This window comes from Mastigoproctus giganteus, chromosome 1, assembly GCF_048544385.1.
Source record: "Mastigoproctus giganteus isolate SK-2022 chromosome 1, ASM4854438v1, whole genome shotgun sequence".
Taxonomy (NCBI): domain Eukaryota; kingdom Metazoa; phylum Arthropoda; class Arachnida; order Uropygi; family Thelyphonidae; genus Mastigoproctus; species Mastigoproctus giganteus.
The window spans coordinates 127,433,683-127,458,450 of record NC_143575.1 but is presented as its reverse complement, the minus strand read 5'-3'; the positions used below and the strand labels follow the sequence as shown (position 1 = coordinate 127,458,450).

General features: G+C 36.0%; 1 protein-coding gene across 3 annotated transcripts in view; it reads right to left on the bottom strand.

The window, feature by feature from the left end:
• Positions 1 to 9,674: 9,674 nt before the first annotated feature.
• LOC150091128 (arginine and glutamate-rich protein 1-like) overlaps positions 9,675 to 24,768 on the bottom strand; it is a 178,913-nt gene continuing 163,819 nt past the window's right edge. For 2 of the 3 annotated variants that reach the window (XM_090374399.1, XM_090374389.1), the window contains one exon: positions 9,675 to 9,992. In XM_090374399.1, the coding sequence (XP_090230525.1) occupies positions 9,828 to 9,992 (165 nt within the window). In that variant the 3' untranslated portion in view covers positions 9,675 to 9,827. The remainder of the gene's footprint in view (positions 9,993 to 24,768) is intronic. The other variant, XM_090374410.1, reaches the window with a different exon arrangement.

Below are 24,768 nucleotides of genomic sequence, written 5' to 3'. Positions count from 1 at the left end.
TATACAAAACAACAAGAGGCCCAACACCGAACCCTGGGGACTGCACTAATAACATTAGTCCACAAAGAGCAGTGTCCATTGATTACCACTCTGTTTTTTCCCACTCAACTACCCTTTTATCCATTGTAGCAACTTGCCTTTAATACCATACTGCTCCAACTTGTACGTCTTCCATGTGCAACAGTATCAAAAGCTTTCCTGAAATCCAAGTATAAGATATAAAAATTATTTTTTGCATCCAGTTCCTTTGTAACCACATCATAGTATCCAATCAAATGTGGAACAGGTAGTTGGATAGGTTTTACCGGTACCACTCAGTTGCAGATGGTAATCTCTCAAGCTAAAAAGATTACCATTGTGCTCAGCAACAGTACTATTGCCTAAATTTCTTGAAGGGGGCAAAAAAAATGTCTAGAGGGGCAAACAATGCATACCTAATTACGTCTCTCGTAATCCATTAACCTCGTAATCTCATACGGAAAATTTTCTTATACTATTTTTTTCCAGAAAATGTGCCATAATGGATTGACTTTTATTTTAAAGATTAAAAGTATGCATCATGCGAATACTTATTGCATAGTTTTTGAGTAGAAAATACATGGGAGTAATTAACCCATTTGGGTATCCTGAGTTATCTCGTGTATGCCAAAAAGTGTGCAAATTATACAGATTTTTTTTAATAAATTAGCACTTGAGCTAAAATAAAGAACTTTATTTTAAACGCTCTTCACTACGCATTATATAAATAAATTTTAAAAAATCAAGTGGAAAGCACAAACAGTAACCTCCCACCACAAGTGATAATCATGAACTAACTACATTCTGACACACGGCCGCTGCAAGTGGATAGGCGAGGTAAGCATCGCTTATGGGCTGCAGTTCAAGAGGGTACCGAAATATTTAGCAATATTGTTTTCTAACTGGTTAACGCTTATCAGTATTCAGAATTTAGGACGGTAAATTTTATTTTGCTTACTGGCAGCACATATGAACGCATGCTGCTGTTCTGACATTGCTGTACAATAAGTAAATATAAGTAAAATGAAAGCCAGTCGTCTGCTGCCAGGCGTTAGAAAATCCTGAGAAATATCGAGATTTATCTATTTAATGCAAAATTAGCTAGATAATGCCCGAGAAAATATGTTTCAATCGTAAATTTGTAGGTATTACTGTATCCACAGATATTTCATGTAGTTCCAAATAACTTTTAAAACTAAAAATGAGATATCTTAGGATAATCCACGAAGGGGTTAAATGTAATTACGAAGGGGAATTCAAAAAAATTCACTAAACTTCTTTATATCAGAAAAATCTGATATAAAGAAGTTTGTTAAACGAAGGTCAGACTGTACTTATTGACGTTAACGTTTTTACTGGTGTTATTCCAAAAATTTTGTAATGAAAATCGTCATGTGAAAAAAGCGTTACGGAAGTGACATCAACTTCAGCTTCTGCCAGAAGCGAATTGTAACTTGTATTGTAGCACAATAAAGCGGACCAAGGTAAATGTTGGAAGTGATCACAGAATGGTAAGATGTACACTTGATATAGATGTAGGAAAGGAAAGGAAAAAACTGACTCGAGTAAATAATACAAAGGTCTTTGAGATAACAGAAGAGGAGAAAAAGCAGTATGTACTGGAACTTAAGAACAAGTATGAGCTTCTGCAGACTGCTGAGGACCAAGATATCGACGAGGAATATTACAACTTTTTGAAAGTGATAAAGCCCAAGAAACCTATAGGGAAAACGAAATCCAAAGAAGAAAAAATTAGTCAAGAAACACTTGTCATGATGAACCGAAGACGACAAATGAAAAGCAAGAAAAACACTGACAGTGAGAAAATTGAGTATACTGAGTTATGCAAAGCCATTAGAAAGAGACTCAGAGAGGACATAAGAAGATTTAACACAAGAAAAGTAGAACAAGAATTAAGGGAAAACAAAGGATTTAAATCAGCAGCCATGAGCAGTAATACAGAAAGACAAATGATACTGAAACTGAAGAATAGCGATGGTGTACTTATAAACAGCAGAGAAGGCATAATTCAAATAGCAGAAGACTACTATAGAGAATTATACAAGGAGCAGGGGAATGATGCCAGCAGTGGGGAAGATGGATTGCAAAGTAGCAACACATGCGACATACCCAATATTCTTCCTGATGAGGTAGAACATGCATTGAAGAAAATGAAGAATCAGAAAGCCCCGGGGGAAGATGAAGTTACTGTAGAGTTGTTAAAATTGGGAGGAAGAGACATAACACAAAAACTGGCAAGGCTCTTCACAAAGTGCATTAGAAAAGGTGTGACACCTAAGCAGTGGAATAATGCAATCATAGTTTTGCTGCATAAGAAAGGAGATAAATCAGAAATTGGAAATTATAGACCAATTAGCTTGTTATCCCACATCTACAAGTTGTTCACAAGGGTCATTACTAACAGATTAGAAAGAATACTTGATGAGAATCAACCGAAAGAGCAAGCTGGCTTTAGGACAGGATTCTCAACTATGGATCACCTTCATGTAATATCACAGCTAATGGAGAAAGCAAATGAATATAAAACACCATTATGCCTGGCATTTGTGGATTATGAAAAGGCATTTGACTCCACACAGCATAAGGCAATGTTTCGGGCACTGGAAAGACAAGGCATTGATACCCCATATATTATGATTTTGAAGAAAATATATGAGAGTGCTACCTCCTTTATTAGACTAGACAAAGACAGTAGGAAATTTAAAATTGAGAAAGGAGTTCGACAAGGAGACACAATATCTCCGAAGTTGTTTACTGCTGCCCTTGAGGAAGCTTTCAGAAGATTAGACTGGTCGCAGAAAGGAGTCAATGTGAACGGAGAGTACCTAAACCATTTACGATTTGCAGATGACATTGTGGTCATTAGCCATGATCCCAACGAATTAGAGGAAAATCTTAATCAGTTATGCACAGCTAGTAAGGATTTTGGACTAAAGATGAATATGGCTAAAACAAAAGTAATGATGAACAAGTATGCCACAGAAAGGGAAATAATGATTGAAGGAGCAGTAATTGAAAAGGTGGAGTCATATACTTATCTGGGACAAGTCATTAGCTGTAATAATGATAAATGGCTGGAAGTCAAGAGAAGAATAAATTTTGGATGGATAGCATTCAGGAAATATAGTCACATACTGAAGAGCAATATCCCAGTTTGTCTGAAATGTAAAATAATGAATCAATGTATACTCCCCACCATGACTTATGGAAGTGAAACTTGGGCACTCACCAAAAGAATGGAAGAGAAGCTGAGAACTACACAGCGAAGAATGGAACGAATCATATTGGGAATCAGACTGTTAGATAAGAAGAGAAACACATGGATTAAGCAACAAACTCAAGTAAAGGACATTCTGATCAAAACTAAAGAACTAAAATGGTCTTGGGCAGGACACATAGCTCGAAGACATGATGACAGATGGACTAAGAAAATAACAGAATGGTATCCAAGAGGAGCTAGAAGAAAACCTGGAAGACAAAGGCGGAGATGGATAGATGAAATTCATGAGTTTGTGGGTAGTAAATGGATGGCCAGTGCTCAAAACAGAAGGAACTGGAAAGTTGCTGGAGAGGCCTTCATCCTGCAGTGGATTGAAAATGGCTGATGATGATGATGATGAAAGCGGACCAAATTTAATGAAATTTTGCATGGAGCTTCATCTTAGCTCTATACTAGAGAAAAAAACTTTCAAACCTCTGAAAATTGCAGTAGTTTTTCCAAGATAGTGGATCAAGGAAATTTTCTCATATAATAAACAGGATAATCGTTGGAAAGCTAAGGAATTTAAAAACAGGAATATTAAGGTTTTAAGATACAAAAAAACTTTCGGAAACTGGGAAAAGTGGTAATTCAAAAATGCATCTGGTTTCAAGTCACCTGGTGTTTTCAGACTGAATGTAATTTTTTTCTTTACAATTAAACTCTGAGGCTGGAAAAGAGTTCTGCACATTTATGAAAACATTCTTCAACTTGGACACGTCATCAGATCTTTCGATAAATACTACACATAATGGAACAACTATAGATATATTTAGTCGTGAACTAAAATCTCTTCAATGTAAAAATTATATATCCTACTTTAGTCATCACAGACCAATACTTTCAGTAACCAACATGTAATTATTATTGATAAAATAAATACCACTGTTATATTACTGAATCCATGAATTTTATTAATATCAGAAAATTAAAATGTTTCTAACGCCCGCAGATGACTCTTAAATGTAAAACACGTTAAATATGCTAGTGGTAGGACACATTATATACCTGGTACAGAAGTTTTTTTATTATTTATTTTGATAATTTTATTTTCGTGCCTTTTTTCAATGATTTTACCAATTATCATAAAAAGGCACGTAGCCACAAATTTGCCAAGGGTGCCAAAAACCTAGCTATGCCTCTGAATGGCAGCAGCATGGCAAAACATGGTAATTCTCCAGTGGGGCAAAGATAACTTAGTTGATTTAAATCCTTCTAAAAGTTACTCCTGTCTTATATCTCACAAAAAGTATTTTTATGCTCTTATATGCCTTTATTCAATGACAATCAGATTTCTAGACAAGATCACATATTAAGGATTATTCCTGACTTCTAATCTCTCTTGGCATAAGCACATCACAAATATTGCTTCCTCTGCATCTAAAAATCGCCTTTCTCTTTTGCTCTCAGTGTTACTTTTGTTCCAAACAGCTGTTCACACTGTACAAATCTCAAATCCGCCCAACCACTGAATATTGTTTCCACATCTGGGGCATACACCCAAAACCTCTCTCAGACTTCATTCTCAGACTCCATTCAAAAGAGAGCAGTTAAGTTAACTAATGACTAATCTCTAACAAAGTCTCTCCACCCTCTATCTTATAGACATACTGTTACTTATCTTATAGATATACTGCATGCCTTTTGTATAGATACTTCCATGGGCACTGAGTTGGCTTCTATAATTCCCTCTCTCTCCTCCAAGGCAGTCCAAACACATGCTGCAATCACTTAGCATCCTTTTACTGCCCAACTTCAAACTCACAAAACCATCCTTTCTTCTTCTGGAATAACCTTACTTCATACGTATTTACTGAAAATTACAAGCTACAGAAATTCAAGTCTAATGTCAACAAGTATCCTCTTTCATCTTCTCAATATTCAACCCATGCATGGTACTAAGTAGTATAGGTTTTAATATCTCTCGTGCTTGGGATTTTAATAATAATAAAATAAAAAATTGAGTACAAGTGGTAATCAAAGAGGCACTCAAGAATGCACAACTTTTCATACCTTATCACAGATGGGATATCTTAACTGATGATCAAAATGGGTTCCACTTTTGTTAGCAAAAATTAAAAAGCTGAGGTCAGAATCACCAACACTGAACAGCACAGGATTGAAAATTGTTTACTTTGATACACAAGACAGGTCTGTGTATCAGAGTAAACAATTGCTAGGTGTTAACAAATCTTTAAATGGTATTGCTGATGGTAGCCATGTGGTGTGTGTGGGGAGGGAGTGTTTACATTATGCAGAGTGGAGAAACATTTTGATGCCATAGTCTGGGAATTATTTCTGACCAGGTGCATCCACTTGGGAATAGATTCTTCCAATGGATAATGCAAATGTCACAAGGCCGAAATAGTACAGAATCACCAACCTATATCCCATTCACTAAGTCTCAATACAATCGAGCTCCTATGGGATGAGGTCGAATAAGCTTTTTGGAGTATATACCACAACCATCCAATTTGCAACAACTCTGGGATGCAACGAGGGCAGCATGGACAGGCATCCCTGTGGCCCATTTCTGACACCTCACTGAGTCTCTGCCAAAATGAATGAATGTTGTTGAAGGTCAAATGGGGGGGGACCTAGTTAATATTAGGCAGTGTGGATATATTATAAGAATGTTATGGTGTAATTTTCTAAATGCACAGATGTGTTAAATAACCAAAAATGCAATCAAAGTACCACAGATTGTTGTTTATTGGTAAATTAAATTTTATTGGTTTTAATTAGCACATATACAGTAAATAACTACCTGTTGTAAGAGAGAAAGAAAGATCTCAAATTTTAACAGTTTTAATCATGTACACAAATGATGTGTAAATGCCACCTGGTTAATATATAAAATGTAAAATTAGTCCAGAAGGAGCATATATATGCTACAGGATATCGTAGCACCCATTCAATACACACACACACACACACACACACACAATATTTACAGAAGTGCTATATAACATGGCTATTAACAGCAAATTATGAAGTTTCTAGAATTCTGAATATGATCAGACAAAAATCATTCTTCCCAACAATACTACACTTTGGGCTGTGTACTCACCTTTAAGGTATTTTTAGAGGCTAAAACAATTTTCAGAGGTGTAAACTTAACTCCTTTCTGTACTATTTTACATTATTATTTATGCTTTAAACTGTTTTACTTAAGGGCAAAAGAAAGTTGAAAATAAAATATTCGAGATGCAAGCTATGATTGCATCCGTAATAAGTTTCAAAAAGTTATGAATGAAATTATGAAGACCATCTGATAATCGAGATCTCATGAATGAAAATACAACTTTACAGAAACAAATGAAACACTGTAAATAGTTTAAAAATTTTGTTTTATATGTGAATTATATATTTTCCTCCAGATATTTTATGTTGGTTACTTTTTAGTATTTATTTTTACCTTAAGTGCCTTTGCCAGTCAGGTATTTTTATCATTAATATAGATAAGTGGACAAATACAGGTGATTGACTTGCCATAAGTTGTTTTATTATAACAAAGTAAGATGCAAGCAATGAAACAGAAGGGGACTATTGATAGCATTTTTAATATGATTTGCCTAGAAGACTAAAAATGGAGGGGGGGGGGGGGGGGACTGAAAAAGAAATACTGAAATTTCCAAAGCTGAATGTACTTCATTTCTGATTATTTTATTTTATTTTACTGGTTTAGTTACTTAAGAATATATTAAATTTCATAGTAGATTAAAGAATACAATACAAATATAATAGAATAATGACTTGGGATGTGAATATAACGTAATACTGGTGGCATACAAAGAGATGCCACTCAAGTAATTTTTTTTGCACTATAATGTTATTTTCAACTAATTTCATGTACATTAGCATTCTTGATTCTATAATGATAGTCTCAACCCATAAATTTTTACAACTTCAACTGATATCATGAAACTGAACTGAAATAATATGCAGTATATATCTGTGAATATCATCAGCAATTGTACAACCCACACACCTAGTCTTAAAGAAATAAAAGTAAACACTGTTCTTCAAAAACAGTGGAAAATAATGCGATTTAGCAAAAGCTAATAATAATAAACTAAAAAGTTTAGTATAGATGAAGAAAGGAGAAAATTTGCTTCTCCTTTTTAACCTTTTCTTAATCGGTTTATTTTCTTTGCTTAATAAGAACTTTAAACATAAATAATAAATATGTTAAACTAAGTTTTAAACCAAGGAATATCCAATTTATGTGTTATACCAGACAAAAGGGCTTCGATATACATACACATTATTTCATTATCTGCAAAGTTTTACAGAATTATAATCCCAAACACAAGTAGTACTGTTTTTAACAGACAATTTATGACATGTCTATAATTTCAGAAGTATCTTTATTTTTGTGACTATGAATTTCTTAAAAAATATACTAATCATCTGCTTTGAAGTGTGTGTGTGCATCCACATACAAACATGCATTAAGGCATCCATGAACTACAAGAATCAGAAAAATTCATACTCTTGTATTTTTATATGTAGAATAATAAATATAATAATAAAAAAACTTTTTTTCGATAGTTTTTCAAGGTAATATTGGACCAAAATAAAAATACAACTCTTTCCTATTAATATTAATCATATGCTTTCCAAAAGAATGTTTTATGAGAAAGATGCCCGTAGTAAAGATTTAAACAAGAAATAGCACGGTGTATTCTGAATAATTCCAGAGATTAGTAGTTCAGTCAGTATGGTTGCTGTACTTATTCATAAAAAAAAACATTTTAGTAATGATATCTAAAGCAAAACTGCTTGCTCATTCCCACCTTAGATCTAAGGTGACAGTGAATAAAATTTCCTTTTCCTTAAAAAGGTAAAACTAGTGATTTATACTACTCTAACTAACCCCACCCTCAATTTTTATCTATACTGTCAACATTTAGAAGAAAAAGGAAACTTTTTTCCTTTTCACGACAAACTAATACTAACAAATTAGTAAATAAGCTAACACTAATATACTTCATACTAATAAAACAATTGTATAATTAGAAAAATAGCTTAATTCAATAAAAACAGAGAAACAACCATTTTGGGTTCCATGTAACGTTATATACATATAAACTAATGTCTTGAATGTGCATAAAGGAAATAACAAGCATGAGTGTAATGACATATAAGTTCAGCCTAACAGTTGCTTAGGTCCTTCACCTTCTAGTGGCTGGACTAACTCATACATCATTGTGATCACTCGTTACCTGTTGTTTCTCTTTGCAAATTAAGTGGGGAGTACCGTTTCTCCATTTTTACAGAATAAAGTTATTTTCCAATCAGAGTGTGTAAATATAGAAGCATAGTAAGGCATATATAAATATGCCTTACTATGCATATCAACATCCATGATCATTTTTAAAAACCATCCAATGAATACGTTATTTTATATGGATAGTCATGATGATAATTGAAACACAGGCAATAAATAAACTAGATGAACTCTGCCACTGTTTTACTAAATAAACATTACATAACATTAACTGTTCATAATAAGTAACCAACAGAATTTAATCCTCAAAGAGAGAGATACATTTAGGAGACCTAAAAGAATACTTTCACGCATATCCACAACAAAAACCATAGAATGCCAACGTACTGCATATGATGTTCCTGAAAGTAAGATGGGTCCCGTAGTAGATGAAAATGCAACCTCCATTGTTTTCAAACAAACAAAAAAAAAAAAAAAAAATTATGCACTTGTGAGGGTTAAATTTTTATAAGAATCCAGTAATGCCTCTTCCTCTTTCCTTTCAAGTACAAATCAGTAGAAGTTTCACTAAATTTCAAATGCAAAATCTGTATGTAATAAAGATGTCTAATCATCTTTTCTTTTACACAAGTCATCCCTTTTAAAAATAACTAATCAGAAAGGACAACCATGTTTTGTATTTATTACTTTGTCTTACTATATGGCAAACCTATGAAAGTTTTGCTGAATCCCTTCGAACAGCCTTTGTCAAGTTTTATAAAGGGTCTCTTTTTTTTATTTAAACCTTTTGTTGAATAAAAGGCATCCAAAACCCCCAGCTGTGAATAAACAGAAAAATTTAGAACATTAAATATTATACATTTCATTTTAAATATAGGCTACTGTATATCTTTTCCATTCGTTCATGGATGACTCCTGCATGATAACTAAACTTAATACTACAATTAAAGTGAAAGCATTTAAAATTTACAGAAAACAACCTCACCATGATAAGCACTAAATAATAAAATGAGCCAAACATATCTCCATCAGCTGGTCTACATGTCTATTTATACACTGCAGTTTTATATTTATATATATATATATATACACACACACACACACACACATATATATATATATACATATATATAAAAAGGGGTGAAATTAGATAAAACATTCTATAGATCTTATTTGCTGTGTTCATCACAGTAACATGTCCTGTATTGTACATGATAAACTGTACTTCAGTAATCAATCTGCATCAAAAACTGAAATGTAATGCATCTTTTAAGTCTGTCGGTGGCACCCAACACATCATGTTGTTGGTTTCAAAGAGAATGATAATCTTGGTCTGACCTTTCCTTTGTTCAGAATTATTTGTTGTTCCTGCTTAACTTTTTTCTCTTGTTCTTTTAGCAGTCTCTGCTTTTCTTCATCTATCCTACGCTGCTCTTCTATCATGGCTAGCCTTTCCTCTGCCTGGGGTGGGGGGAAAGAACAGGAAGAAATTAAATTTATTCATTCTGTCACTATCAGTTAAGCACTTCACTGCTGTCATTATAATAATAATAATACATTTCAGAAGCATAATCCAGTGGTGTCAAAGAGCTACATGTAAATCTTTAATATTTATATCTAAGAGTTGTGGCAATAAAGTTCTTGGACTGGTGCTGTTGCAGTCATGTTTGATGAGTTTGTAAACAGAAGTGGCATGTTGTAGTTTGAATTTCCTCCAATAAATGGTGGTATAGAGACTGTCCAGTAGGCTAACAGGTTGCAAGTAACAAGCAGTTTCGTTAGTAGAATTAATGTTCTGTGTCAAGATTTTGCAATAGAGCAATGAATAAATATCAAATTTTGCTTTAAACTTGGAAAATAGAAATGTATGAAACATTAACTGTTTATGGTGATGAAATATTGTCATACCAGTGTTTGAATGGTATAAGCAGTTCAAAGACAGATGCAAGGATGTTCGTAATGACCTAAGAACTAAGCATCTTCAACATCTTTAAGGAGAGAAGTGGAGGAAAAATTGCAAAATCTTGGAAATTGGGGCAAGAGATCAGCATTTGATCCTCAGAAAGATCACTGATGAGTTGGATATGAATAAGGAGACAATTTATCAAATTCTGCATGAAGAGCTCTGCAAAATTTGTGCAGCACAGGATGAGCAGAAGCAACAAAGGGTCATCATTCAGAGATTTCATCCAGACTGGTCAAAACAAAAAATTTCCTTGACCGTATTGTCAGTGGAGATGAGTGTTGGGCATTTCAGTACAACTGAGAGATGAAGCATCAGAGAATGCAGTGGACTTCAAAATCATCACTAAGGCTCTAAAAAAGTTTCAATTGCAGAAGTTCCAGGATCAAGACTATGCTGATCATGTTTTTTGATAAACACAGTATGATTCACAAGGAATTTTTACTTGAAAAGAACAGAAGCAATGCTGCATTTTTGAGAGAAGAGCAGGTAGTCCTTGTTACATGACAGTGCCCCCACCCATTCTGCATTTCTTGTAAAGACATTTCTGACAAACCATGACATTGTACAGATCAACCATCCTCCCGACTCTCCCAAAAAAGTCCACCAGTGGACTTTTTTTTTTTTTCTCTTTGCAAAAGAGAAAACAATCCTCAAAGGAAAGAGATTTCAGTATATTGATGACATAAAAAAAAATGTAACCACTGAACTGAATGGATGCGATGCCTTTGTTGACTCTTTTCTGAAACTTTTAGATGGTGTAAATAAGTGCATTCAATCAGGTGATTACTTTGAATAAATATAAAACTATTTTTGGGATCCTTAACTTCTGTGTTCTTTTTATATTGCAATATATTGCATTCTACAGTTGGCATTTATGGCGAGCAGACGTGCCTATTACAGCTTTTCATAGCTACATCACTAATCCTGCTTTAATCCCTAGGGGATTAAAGCAGGATTTCAAAGGTTTTTTAGTTTATTGTAAAGTTTATTTTAATAAGTTTTTTTCTCCATAATAGTTTGATTTACATTTTTATATTATAAATATAAGTTTGTTTTATTAATAATTAGTAAATTTCATAATGGTTATTACAAGATCCGCCTTGAACACTTCATCAGAGGGTACCATGACTCATACGGAAATAGCCAATGGCAATTTCCAAGTGAGTCATGATTTTACATGCACTGATCTTAAGTTACAATTTGGTGCACTACTAGAACAATTTGAGTCATTGAAAAAAGGTGCTTGCTCTCGAGAATAATGTAATGGGAGCTCGTCAGGGACTCAAGACTGTAGCAACCTACCAAGTGATACACTCCCGATTCAGGCCCCAGAACAGAATAACCAAGTGCAAACTACTCTGGTTCAAAATGACTTAGTTCTATTAGTGAAATGGGAAATATTTTTTGTAATAAAGATAGGTGGACTAGAACCAGGGTATGTCTGCTGTGAGCAACTATTAATGATGTCACCAACAGACTGTCAGATTTTAAGGGGGAAAAGAGAATACTGTTAATCGTGTGGGGACTAATGACATTAAGCATACATGATCTGACAATTTGTTAGACAAATATAGGACCATGCTGAAGAATGTCACAAATTAGGTCACAATGTCTATGTGTCTGCAATTCTGCCCAGGCACGATAGGAGGGATTATATGTTGAAAGTCTTGTGGATTAACTCAAGACTTGAAGGACTCTACAAGGCTTTTGGGGCGCCTCCGTAGCCAGGTGGGAAGGAGCAGCAGTGCTTAGCACACGCTTCTTGATTAGACCGGGGTTCGAGCCCGTCACCACCAATTACGGAAGATACAGAAAGGTCAGGGAATGACCACCGCATATCCCGGAGCAATATGGCCTTAGTTGCTAATGCTCCCAAAACACCAAATAACAAGGCTTTTGGGGGGAAATTTCTATCAGCTTGGCCAGCACTCGTAGGTAGAATGAATCTGTTTTGTAGAGACGGGATACATTTAAACAAAGATGGCACAAAGGTTTTTGCCAGTATTATTGAAGATACCTTAAAGGTTCAGGGAAACTGCTAGTTTGGAGGGGGGACAAGGGTAATATAGATACGTGTATATCTGATAGTATTGGTAAAATTAACTTGCACATACCTCAAGAGTGTTTGTTTGTTACCTCAACAGAACGCAGTAGCAAGATGTTCTAAGGGCAAAACCATTTCAAATGAGCAGGTAGAAAATGCCAGGGAAGCGAGCTTAAATAACTTTAAGGGGTGTGTCAGGGTAGTTAACTATACAAGAACACTAAGCCTTAATTGTTTAGACAGTAATGTCAGAAGTGTCGTCAATAAAATGAATGAATTCGAATTGTTGGTTAGGACAAGTAACACTGACATAATAGGGTTTACAGAAATGTGGTGCCACCTGGAGATAAGGGATGATGAGTTTCAGTATGGTATTTATAATGTATTTAGGAAGGACAAGGAAGATTGAAGGGGCGGTGGGGGTCATGCTTCTTATGAAAAGTAGCCTGAGTGCAACGAAAGCTTTCCCGGATTCAGACATTTCACATTCTAGTATAGAATCTGTATGGTGTGAAATAGTTGGAAGCAAAGGTATAATGAGAGTAGGGGTAATCGGGACAGGTGATTGTGAAGATTATGATGAGAGAGCCTCTACATGCAAATGGAATGGGCAAGTAAGCATGAATGTCTTATTATGTGCGATTTCAATTTGCTTCTAATGATTGGAGCAAATGGGAAGGAAACTCCACATTGAGGACAAAATTTTTAAATCAACTAGATGCAATATAGTTTAGGGCTAAGGCCTCAGGTTATGTAGAGTTAACTAATGTACAAACTAGTGCAATTGCATCATTTCAGTACATAGCCAACTACTTAGGTAGTTATAAATTGGCATCATTTTAAGTATATCTCATATTGTGAATACCTTCACAATGAGTTGCCATGATATTGCACTACCTCGGATAAGTAACGCTTCACCATAGGAGAAGACTATTGTTACTTATTCTTAGCGGATACCATCACCCATACGGCACCATTTCGGAGCTTATTGGCTCCTCATCGGTGGGTGGGCAGGTACCCTGGAGATGCAATGATGACAACCCAGTTGTGAAGTATAAATCCACAATATGAGAGATGCCTGATGGTGTGGAGTAATTTAGATTACAATATAGTTTAGGGCTAAGGCCTCGGGTTATGTAATGAGTTAAGTAATGTACAAGTTAATGCAATTGCATCATTTCAGTACATAGCCAACTACTTAAGTAGTTATAAATTGGCATCATTTTAAGTATATCTCATATTGTGAATACCTTCACAACGAGTTGCCATGATATTGCACTACCTTGAATAAGAACACTTCACCACAGAAGAAGACTACTGTTACTTATTCTCAGCAGATATTACCCATATGGCACCGTTTCGGAGCTTATTGGCTCCTCATCAGTAGAAGGGTGGCCGGGGTTGTCATCATTTCAACACCAGGCTACCTGCCCACCCACTGATGAGGAGCCAATAAGCTCCGAAAATGGTACTGTATGGGCAGAGGCGGATTTAACGGCGGGTGCCCTGGGCCCCAACTTCTGAAGGGCCCACGCAAAACCCCAACAAATTAGTTGAACATATTAGTTCAACTGTCTGCGCGTGTAGCACAGTGGTATCGTCACCGTCCTCCCCACACCGGGTGGAAAAGGCCTGGGTTCGAATCCCGTCGATGACGCGAAGAACTTTAATGGGCTTTTTTCACTCTGTGGCTGAGTTAGTTGGTCTCAGGCATAGATAGCAAGGTTTTTTCCCCCAGTAACTGGGGCTTTTTCAGCCAGCAAAACAGACAAATCAACCATAGAACATACGCAATTTACAGACACAAATACGGGTTAATGTATTTAATTACGGGTAACCCTAAAATAATATTTTTTTTTTTGTGTGTGTGTGTCTGCGTGGGTAGCACAGTGGTATCGTCACCGTCCTCCCCACACCGGGTGGAAAAGGCCCGGGTTCGAATGCCGTCGATGACGCGAGGAACTTTAGTGGGCTTTTTTCACTCCGTGGCTGAGTTAGTCGGTCTCAGGCGTAGATAGCAAGGTTTTTCCCTCAGAAACCGGGGTTTTTTCATCCAGCAAAACAGGCAAATCGACCAGAGAACACACGCAATTTACAGATTCGAATACGGGTTAATGTAATCATTTACGGGTAACCCTAATATAATAATAATAATATTAGTTCAACTAATATGTTCAACTATTAGTTCAAAACTTTGTGATTATTATTATATTCAAATTTATATTCAAATATACATTTATATTCAATTCAAATTCAATTCAAATGTATATAAATATACATTTATATTTATATTCAAATATATACATATATTATATTCAAATTTTATTGGAAATAAAACATTAATAGTACATAATATTTTTTATTTATTTAAAAAAATGGTTAACATGTATTTTTATTTTCCTTGTCTCTCTCTTTTTTTTAAGGGGCCCAATATTTTCTTCTGCGCCCGGGGCCTCAACCGACCTTAATCCGCTCCTGTGTATGGGTGATGGTATCCGCTGAGAATAAGTAACAAGTCTTCTCCTATGGTGAAGTGTTACTTATTCGAGATAGTGCAATATCGTGGCAACTCGTTGTGAAGGTATTCAAATTATGAGATATACTTAATGATGCCAATATATAACTACTTAAGTAGTTGGCTATGTACTAAAATGATGCAATTGCACTAACTTGTACATTAATCAACTAGATGATTTTTATTTGAATCAACATGTCATGGAAAGTACTAGGGAAAAGAATACTCTAGATCTCATCATCACCCATGAAACAGATGACAGTACAGGAACCAGTAGCAGGAAGTGATCACGGAGTTCTACGGTGCACGATGAAGAGAGAGGTAGCAGTAGTGAAAGGCAAAGGAATGGGTTATAATTTCAGGAAAGGAAATTATGCCTTAAGCTACACGGCTTCTATTAAATGGGTAGATATATCACAGAGAACAAATACAATTGAATTATGGTATACCTTTATAACATTAATCACAAAAGTCTTGAATGCTTATATACCATTAAAAAAAAATACTCCACGAGGATGATTCCAAGTTGGATGAATAATGAAGTTGCCATATTACTTGAACAAAAAGAGATGGCATGGAAAAGTTACAGAGCAATAAAAAGTAGTGAGGCCTATAACAGCTAGAAATTGATCTGTAATAATACCACTAAAAAGGTTCAGCTGACAAAGGCAGGGTATGAGAAATCACTGGCAAAGAGGGGGGGGGGGGGATATAAGGAATTCTTTACATATATAAATGCAAAGAAGACAAAGACAAACCAGATCCATTACATAAGATATCCCAGCTGAAGTTGCAGATGAACTGAACAGTTAGTTTGCATAGATATTTACAGAATAAAAGCCCTTCACGTCAACGAGAAATTCTGGGAGTGAACTTGAAAAAAATGTAATTAATGATGTTGAAATTTCACATGTTTATTTAATGAAAAAACTTGAGCCTACAGGCCAGTAAGGCTCCTGGGGTTGATAGCATTTACCCTATAATCGTAAGGGAGGCGGCAAGTGAGTGCACTGAACCATTGAGGCTAATTATGAGAGCATCACTGGACTCGGGAGTGATTCTGTTGGATTGGAAAAGTGCCAATGTATCTCCAATACATAAGGGCAGTTCTAAGAGTGAAGTGGGAAATTACCGGCTGGTTAGTCTAACTTCAGTAGTAGAGAAAATTATGGAGACTATGATCAAGAGTGGAATTAAGGATCACTTAGATGGAAATGGAATTCTCAAGGATACTCAGCATGGTTTTTTTAAAGGGAAAATCATGTTTAACTAATCTGGTTAGCTATTTTGACAGGGTCATTCAAGAGCTGGACTTAGGGAATAATTGTGACGTTTATTTGGATTTCAGCAAATGCTTTGCTGAAATCCAAATTTGACTCAGTCCCACATGAGCGATTACTTTATAAGCTGGAACAGGTTGGAATCATAGGGAAAATCCCTAGATGGATAGCAGGGTGGCTTCAGGGCAGGGGGCAGAGGGTTGTGATAAATGGTTATTCCTCAGATTGGGTTGATATAAGAAGTGGAGTTACCCAAGGATCAGTATTAGGACCATTGTTGTTTTTTATTTTCATAAATGACATTGATGAATGGATAGAGGGCAAGTGTCTAAATTTGCAGATGATGTAAAGATTGGTAGAGTAGTTGATGACTGCCGCCAAGCAAAGCTTCTTCAGAGTTGGTCATCAAAATGGCAGCTATGCTTTAATCCAGCAAAGTGTAAGGTATTGCACCTGGGGAACAATAACCCCAAAATAACTTATACACTTGGCGGAGTTGAACTAAAACCGGTAGTGGAGGAAAGGGACTTGTGTATTACGATACGGTGAGATATGAAGTTCTCCGAGCATTGTAGACTGGTTGCAAGGAGGGCCCAAGATGTCCTATTGATGATTTATCGAACAATTGCTAGTAGAGATAAGGAAGTCATAATCCCATTACATATGGCTATTATTCAACCACACTTGGAATACTGTCTTCAAGTATGGAGACCACACCTAATGAAAGACACTGTTCTTCTTGAAAGGGTCCAAAGACGGGTAACTCGCTTGGTGAAATCGGCAAAAGGGTGTCCATTTTAAGAAAGACTTCAAATATATGGGTTGCAGAGCTTGGAAAGTAGGCACCTTAGAGGAGACTTGATTGTGGTGTTAAAGGCTCTGGGAGGCATAAGCAAAATGAATAAGGATGAAATTTTCACGGTTATAAATGATTCTAGAACTAGGGGCAGTAATTTCAAGTTACGGGGGAGTTGTTCAGACTGAATTGCAGGAAGTTTTATTTTAGCCAGCGAGCTATAAATTACTGAAATAAGTTACCTACATGGATGGTAGAGGCTGACAGTCTGTGGAAATTGAAAGGCCAGGTGGATAATTACCTAAGGGAGGAGGGAAATGTTTTTTATTATTTTTTAAATTTATTAAAATTGAATTTTTATTATCATTTTTAAATTTTCTTATTATTATTAATTTATGTATTTTTGTTATTTTATTTTATTATTATTATTTAATTTATTTTTTTGGCTGGTGCAGCATAAGCCATAGGCTTCCTTGCACCACGTGGCCATTACTAATACTAACTTCTCGTCATCCCTTCAGTGCCTTTTTAGAAGCTTCCAGAGAGAGAGAGAGATCTAGATTGTAAGACAGTGCTTCAACACCTCCTATCGCATGACTGTTTTGATGTGAATAATGTCTATACTGGGGGTACCCTAGGGTGCTCAGGGTATCACGAAAAGTGAAAAGCCTAACCGCTGTTATATCTCCAAAACTAATAGACAAAAGTATAATAAATGTATACTTATTTTGTCAGATATATAATGCCATCGACGAATATGCGAGAAAAAAAGTAAAAAATTCACATTTTGGTCATTTGCCATTGCACCTCGGCTACTTTCACTCTCAATAGCAGTGACGCAACAAGTTGCATACAATTGAGCAACAAAATTGCTGCATCACCACAACAACACTGCTCTACAAGGATATATAAATAGATTTCTTATTTGTAAAAGAATAAGAGAAGTTTACTTCAATATGATACGTAGAACACTTCTGTATGATACCCTCCAGAAATTAAAATTAAAATGTTTTCTTTTTAATTTCTGGAGGATATCATACGGAAGGTTCTACTTATCATATCTCTTATTCTTTTACAAATATTGATATCAACGTAGAATGTATTGAGCATTATAGCTCTGATTCATACTATAAATAGATTTCAAATCAGGGTTTTAGTTTTCGAGACTTGAACAACTTCTTAAAGTAGCTACTTCGTCCAGTTACTTCGCAGATGTCGAGCAGTGCGGTTGTGTTGTTGGGCTATCCACCCGTAACCTGTTTGAACCGGTTTCAAGCAGTATGAAGTAGAATTATTGAGTGTCAGTGGGATAATGTCATTTGTTCTGGAGATCCTTTGCTCAGTTAGTTCGCATTTGTTGAGCAGTGCGATTATGTTTCATTTAGTTAACATCATGTGAAATGATCCGTAAATAATGTCATTTGAAATGAAAAAATACAATTTAAGCTTAATAAAATCAGTTTTATTCTATTTGGTATTTTTAATTTCACATAACATTATTCACGGATCCACCTTCAGCTCCATGGAGCTAACGTTGATTTTTTAAGAATTTATGGCCTCCCATACGCTACTTGCATCACAAGGTCAATCTACGCCGAGTGACAGTCCTCTGCACCCAAAAACTGAATAACATCTGGTCCTTCTTGGGCTGTGTAGTTATATGCTATAACCGTTCTGTGCATTAGCCAGCTAATCACCCTCTCTTAAACACATCACACGACTAACTTAACCTAGCAGTGGTCAACCTTGCAGACAATGCGAGATAACTATTTTAATATTTTGACAATAACTCATGTGAACATTTTTCTATTTGACCTACCTCATGGAAGACTCATATTGAGAAAATGAATTAGTTTCTCAAAACTCCTATTTTGAATTACTGTAGCCCTATTTGTTTGTTTGTTGTTTGTTTGTTATTTGGTTTTTAGGAGCATTAGCAACTAAGTGCTCCGGAGTTATGCAGTGGTCAATCCCTGACCTTTCTGCATCCTCCATATTTGGTGGTCACAGGCTCGAACCCAGGTCTAATCAAGAAGCGTGTGCTATATACTGCTGCTCCTGCCCACGGAGGTGCCTTACTGTAGTGCAAGCTCCATTGAACCATGCTGCTCACTTTTTTGACCTTATCATGATTCATTTATTATTATTTTTAAATTACTTTGTAACTATCAGTAGCAGAACTACCACGTGCCCCCACCCCCAAAAATTCACGAACAGCCCCAGTGCTGGTTGATGTGTGGTTATTTAGGTGCAATTTAAAAAAAAATAAATAATAATAATATATATATATATATAAATAATGGTGTAAACTTCATACCATAACTGGAGAATAGTGTTATTATTCCATCAGGTATATTACACTGAAAGGACAGAATTCATGAGATACCTGGTTCTCGGTTCATGGGCAACACGACACTGTCACTCCTCTCGCTAGCGGACGAACCAACAGCTTGGCAGTTATATAGATACACTGCATTCACGTAGATGGTAATTCAATGTCAGTATTGATAAACTGTTGTGAGTTAACCGACTTTGAAAGAGGGATAATAGTGGGTGCCCGACGCATGGGTCACTCTATTGTGGAGGTGGTACAGAAATTGCACTATCCCTGTTCAATAGTATCAAGAGTGTATTGGGAATATGCCATTTCCGGAATAACATCTCATCATGGACAGCTCGGTGGGCAGAGAAAGGTGGTGGATGAACGTAGCCGCCGACGTCTACCTTGCATTGTTTCAGCCAACTGGAGAGCAACAGTGGCAAAAATCACTGCTGACTTCAACGAGGGAGGTTCCAGAAAAGTCTCCACCAACACCCATCAGGTGATTGTTAGCCACAATAGGTTATGGGAGCTGCCAACCCACCAGTGTCCCACTAGGACTCTATGCCTCAACTGGGCGAAAGAACATCAGGACCAGTGCTGATGTTCTTTCGAGACAGGTCTTTGGAGTTATTTGGAGACAGGTCTCCTGGTCTGATGAGTCCCATTTCCAGTTATTTTGACCAGTTATATCATAACTGGTCAAAATAATCAATCAAAATAAGCAATCCTGAAGGGAGGGTGCATATCTGGCGGAAACCGCATGAAGCTATGCACCCATCATGTAAACAAGGAACTGTTCAGGCAGGTGAATGGTTGGTAATGGTCTGGGGCGTCTTAAACTGATACACGGGACCTCTGGTACGTCTAGATGCATGTCTGAACTGTCCAGGTTACATGTCCATCACTGCAGACCATTGCATCTTGTCATTGTGTCCCTACAGGGCAATGGACTCTTCTAGCAGGGCAATGCACCTCTGCACAGAGCCGTGGTGACTAGAACATGGTTTGAAGAGCATTCTGTAGATTTTACCACCATAGAATGGCCTCCCCATTCATTGGACATGAACCATGTGGAGCATTTTTGGGATGCTGTGGAAAGATCCGTTCAAGCTTTGGATCCTCCGCCCAGGAATTGACAGAATTACGAACAGCAGTGCAGCAAGCATGGATGGAAATACCTGTGGAACGCTTTCATTAACTAGTGGACTCAAAATACCTCGCCGTGTGACTGCCCTTATCCGAGCAAAAGGTGGACCATATTACCAGGTAGGTGTCCCATGATTCCTGTCCGCTCAGTGTAGTTTAGTGCAGTATTTTTAATTATACAGAATATGAATAAAAATTATGTGCCAGAGCAGCAAAGCAAAGGGCTCAAGGTGGGATTGTAGTGGTTTTGGGGGAGAACTGTGTTCTTCCCCAAAATCACAACCTTACGAATTGTACTGCTTGTTTGATGTTTGCAGCTATCTGGAACAGGAAATATTGCTAAGGGGAATGTCTTTGTGTTCGATGTAAGAAGTGTGAGGAGATAGGTGCCATCTCAGCATTGTTTTGGGCCTTTATGAGAGCTTGAAGAACAGGGTAATGCTCTTAAAGGATTTAAATTGTGGGGCCCATCAAGCTCTCAGCTACCCACATCATCACCAGAGCTTGCACTTGATCATCAGGCAACACAGCAGCAATCCTGAAGGCAGAATGTACTGTTCCCACAGGAGCTAGTTGTTGTAAGTGACTCTACTGACCCCACAGGTCCTATTCCACCTATCCTTTTTGTCAAATATATTTGACAAAAAGGATAGGTGGAATAGGACCAGGGTACATCTGACAGGAACAAAAGTTAATGACATAGAGCAGATATCTTTTAAGAGCACAAAAAGTGATATTTTTGTTCATTTTTGTTAAAAACCCCATATAACTTTTATGGGCTTTTTAATCCACAGCTGAGTTAGTCAATCTCAGGTAAGGAGAGCAAGGCAATTTTACTCCCGGAAACTTGAGTTTCTTATACAGTAAAACATGCAAACTGACCAGCAAACACATAATTTGTGCACATCGGTGGACAGGTTATTCTTGGGTAGTCTTAATATGACATCTGAATATAATTGTATTTAGTATACAGCAGACTCTCGATTTACTGGGATCAGATTAATCGGGTCACTTCAAGACTAAAAATTAAAAAAAAAAAAAAAAAAAAAACCAACCAAAAATCATAAAATTCAAGTAATAACTAGAATAGGTATAAACAGATGTTTTGCAAGTCGTAAATACGCGCCGTTATGTCATCATTGGGAGATTAATGTGCCTATTATCTTGTAACCCTCGCTGTCTTCACACTGCCGCTCAAAAAAAAAACACACACAAAAAACCCCAAATGTTTAGTTTGTATTAGTGCGCTGCATCGACTGTTGTGTTCCATTGCACCACAAAAAGACAAATTTTGTTTCGTTATTTATGTCAGGGATGTCGAAATTTTTTTATAGTAAATTTTTTTTGTTTAGAAATCATTAATATGATGGGTAAATGCAAAGGAGTTGCGCTTTCAGTTAAACAAAAACTTGAAATTATTCAAAAGTTTGAAAACGGTGCATCCATAAATCTTTAATGATGAACCATTATAATGTCGGTGACCAAACCATACGCAACATCATAAAAAATTAAGGGAAGCATTGTATTGGACACACGAGTAGTGCATGGTAAGTTTTTTCATTTTTTATCTATCACCATATTTTTTAAGTAGGTTGCTGAACATAATTTTCGCTACAGTTAGTCCCCGATTTACGCAACTTCGGACTTACATAAATTTTTTTCACTCTTTTACCCCCCCCCCCAGGATTGCAAAATTAAAAAAAAAAAACAAAAAAACCCATAAAATAAGCAATCAATAACGGTAATCACGGCACGCACAAATGAGAGTTAGCCTTCCTCAAACTGATGATATCATGTCATATGAGACCTCCAATCTAGTGCCTAGTGTTCTCACAGCCTCTCATTCCCAGCACCCTCCCCCCCATGGTGTATGGGGAGGGTGCTGGGAATGAGAGGCTGTGAGAAAAAAAAAAAAAAAAAAAACCCACAATTTATTTGTGGGGTTTTTTTTATATAACTGAAGATTTCAGTGAAGGGGGACACATTTCACCATAATAACATAAAAATCCACAGAATTGCATTTATCAGTATTTTCACAAATGCAATACGATGAGTTTACTACCGTTTATAATTAGATGCACGAATAGAAAAGCCCAATAACACGGAAAGTGCAAATTGTTTTTATTGTTTTTTGGTAGTGACCTCCAGAAATGTGCTTTAGTAAAATGTGAGCTCACGCGGGGTGATAATAGTGAGTTTTTGCCTTAACCCTGTGAAGTTCTTTACAGAAAATTCGTTTTGACCGTTATCATGGTACCGACTCAGTGGAGTGCAAATTTATTTTGCTTGCGGCCCCCTTTATTAAATATAAAATTTATGCGATCCCTCAATGTAAACCCCGAGGGAGGATGACAAGATTTTTAGAGAAGAAAAATGGCATTTTACAAATTATGTACTAGAAAATTTTATTTCAGTACTGAGAAAGGAATAAAAAAAAATTATTTCCTTTTTAATTTACACATTAAAATAATTGTTTAATATTTTTATTGAATACAGCAAAAACAACAAATCAAATTCTTATTGTTCGATTAAGATTACAAAACAATTAATGAGAAGGATGAGCCTGGATAACCGATAATATTTTGATGCAATATTTGAAATTGCCAATCTTGTGTCATCTTCTGGATCAAGTCTGGAACGCTGTTTTGTTTTTATAGCCGCTAATTTCGAGAAACAAACCTCACATAAACATGCAGACCCAAAAGGTAGCTAATTATCTCTGTATCGCCATTTTTGACAATTTTGGATACTCATCTCGAAGAGAAAGCCAAATTTTTTCACAAGTAGTCTTGAAACAAGCACTAATGCTTCATCAGATGACAGGTCGATGAGATCTTCCTTTTTGCTCAATTGAAATTTCGGACCATGAAGAAATTTTAAAAGCAAAGGGATCACGAATTCAATACATTTTTTTTTTTTCTGGAGATACATCAAATCGTTCGGAAAAATTCTTAGTTAGCATTGTTAGGTGGGAGGCAATGACATCCCTAAATTGTAAAATGTCAATATCATCACTATTAACAAAATCAGAAAAACATGGGAACATTTATTTCAGTATTATTTCGCTCAAATTCAGTTTTCCAAAGGTTAAGTTTATTTTTTGAAAGCTTCTGGGTATTAATATATTTGTTCCATGTCCTTGAAGACTTAAGTTTAAATCATTAAGTTTTTCAAATATATCAACGAGGTAACTAAGTTTTCCACGCCATTTTTCAATTGTAAACAATTGAGCAAGGTTCTGATTTGTATCTGACAAAAATAATAAAACTTCATGTTTGAGGCCAAAAAGACATCGCAACACTTTACCACTGGGCAACCAACTCACTTTCGTATATAAAAGAAGCATTTCATCCGCAGATCCCATTTCATTACAAAGTGTGCTATTTAAAGTTCTACTTTCAATAAAGTTGATAGCATTTACTGCATCTTTCAAAACTTCGTGCAAATCAGTTTGCATTTCCTTCGCTACTAATACTTCCCTACTGGGACGTTTTAACGCATGGGCGCAAGCATCCAGCGGATGCCAACAGCCTCGGCTGCTGGGAGGCCTCACTTGTTGATTTTAAATAATTTTTTAAAAGATCCTCCCATAATATGTTACATTGCAGTTGAAAGCACCGCAAACATGGAACATAATGATATACGAATAATGTTTTTTGCTTTCTTTAAATAGTTTAAAGTGCCAAAAATATCAATATTTAGAAAAATAATTAACAAATTTAATTCTCACTTATGATTATATATATATATTATTAATTTTTAAGTGACTGCTATGCTCTGCGCAAAGCTTCTCACATGGTGATGGAGCATCGCTTCCATATTATGTACTAAGAGAGAGACAGAAAAAAATTAAAACAAAATTTAAACTGAATAGGGGCCACATTTGGAAATTTGCTGGGGGGTCCCGAGAGTTCTTTAAACGGCCCTGCTTCCCTATGTATATAATGCAATGATTAAAAACTATATTTGGAGCAATTTCCTTTATTTTGAGTTTTAAACCTTTATTTTCTCCTGTTAATGCAGCAATCAGTACAAATTGCAATACAATTGTTCCACGCGTTAGATTATTTGTTCGAAAGAAAATATTTATAACATGAAAAATCTTCTGATCCGTCGTTCTTCCAAAGCTTTGCAAAATAGAAAATTCTCCAAAATGTCCCCCTCCTA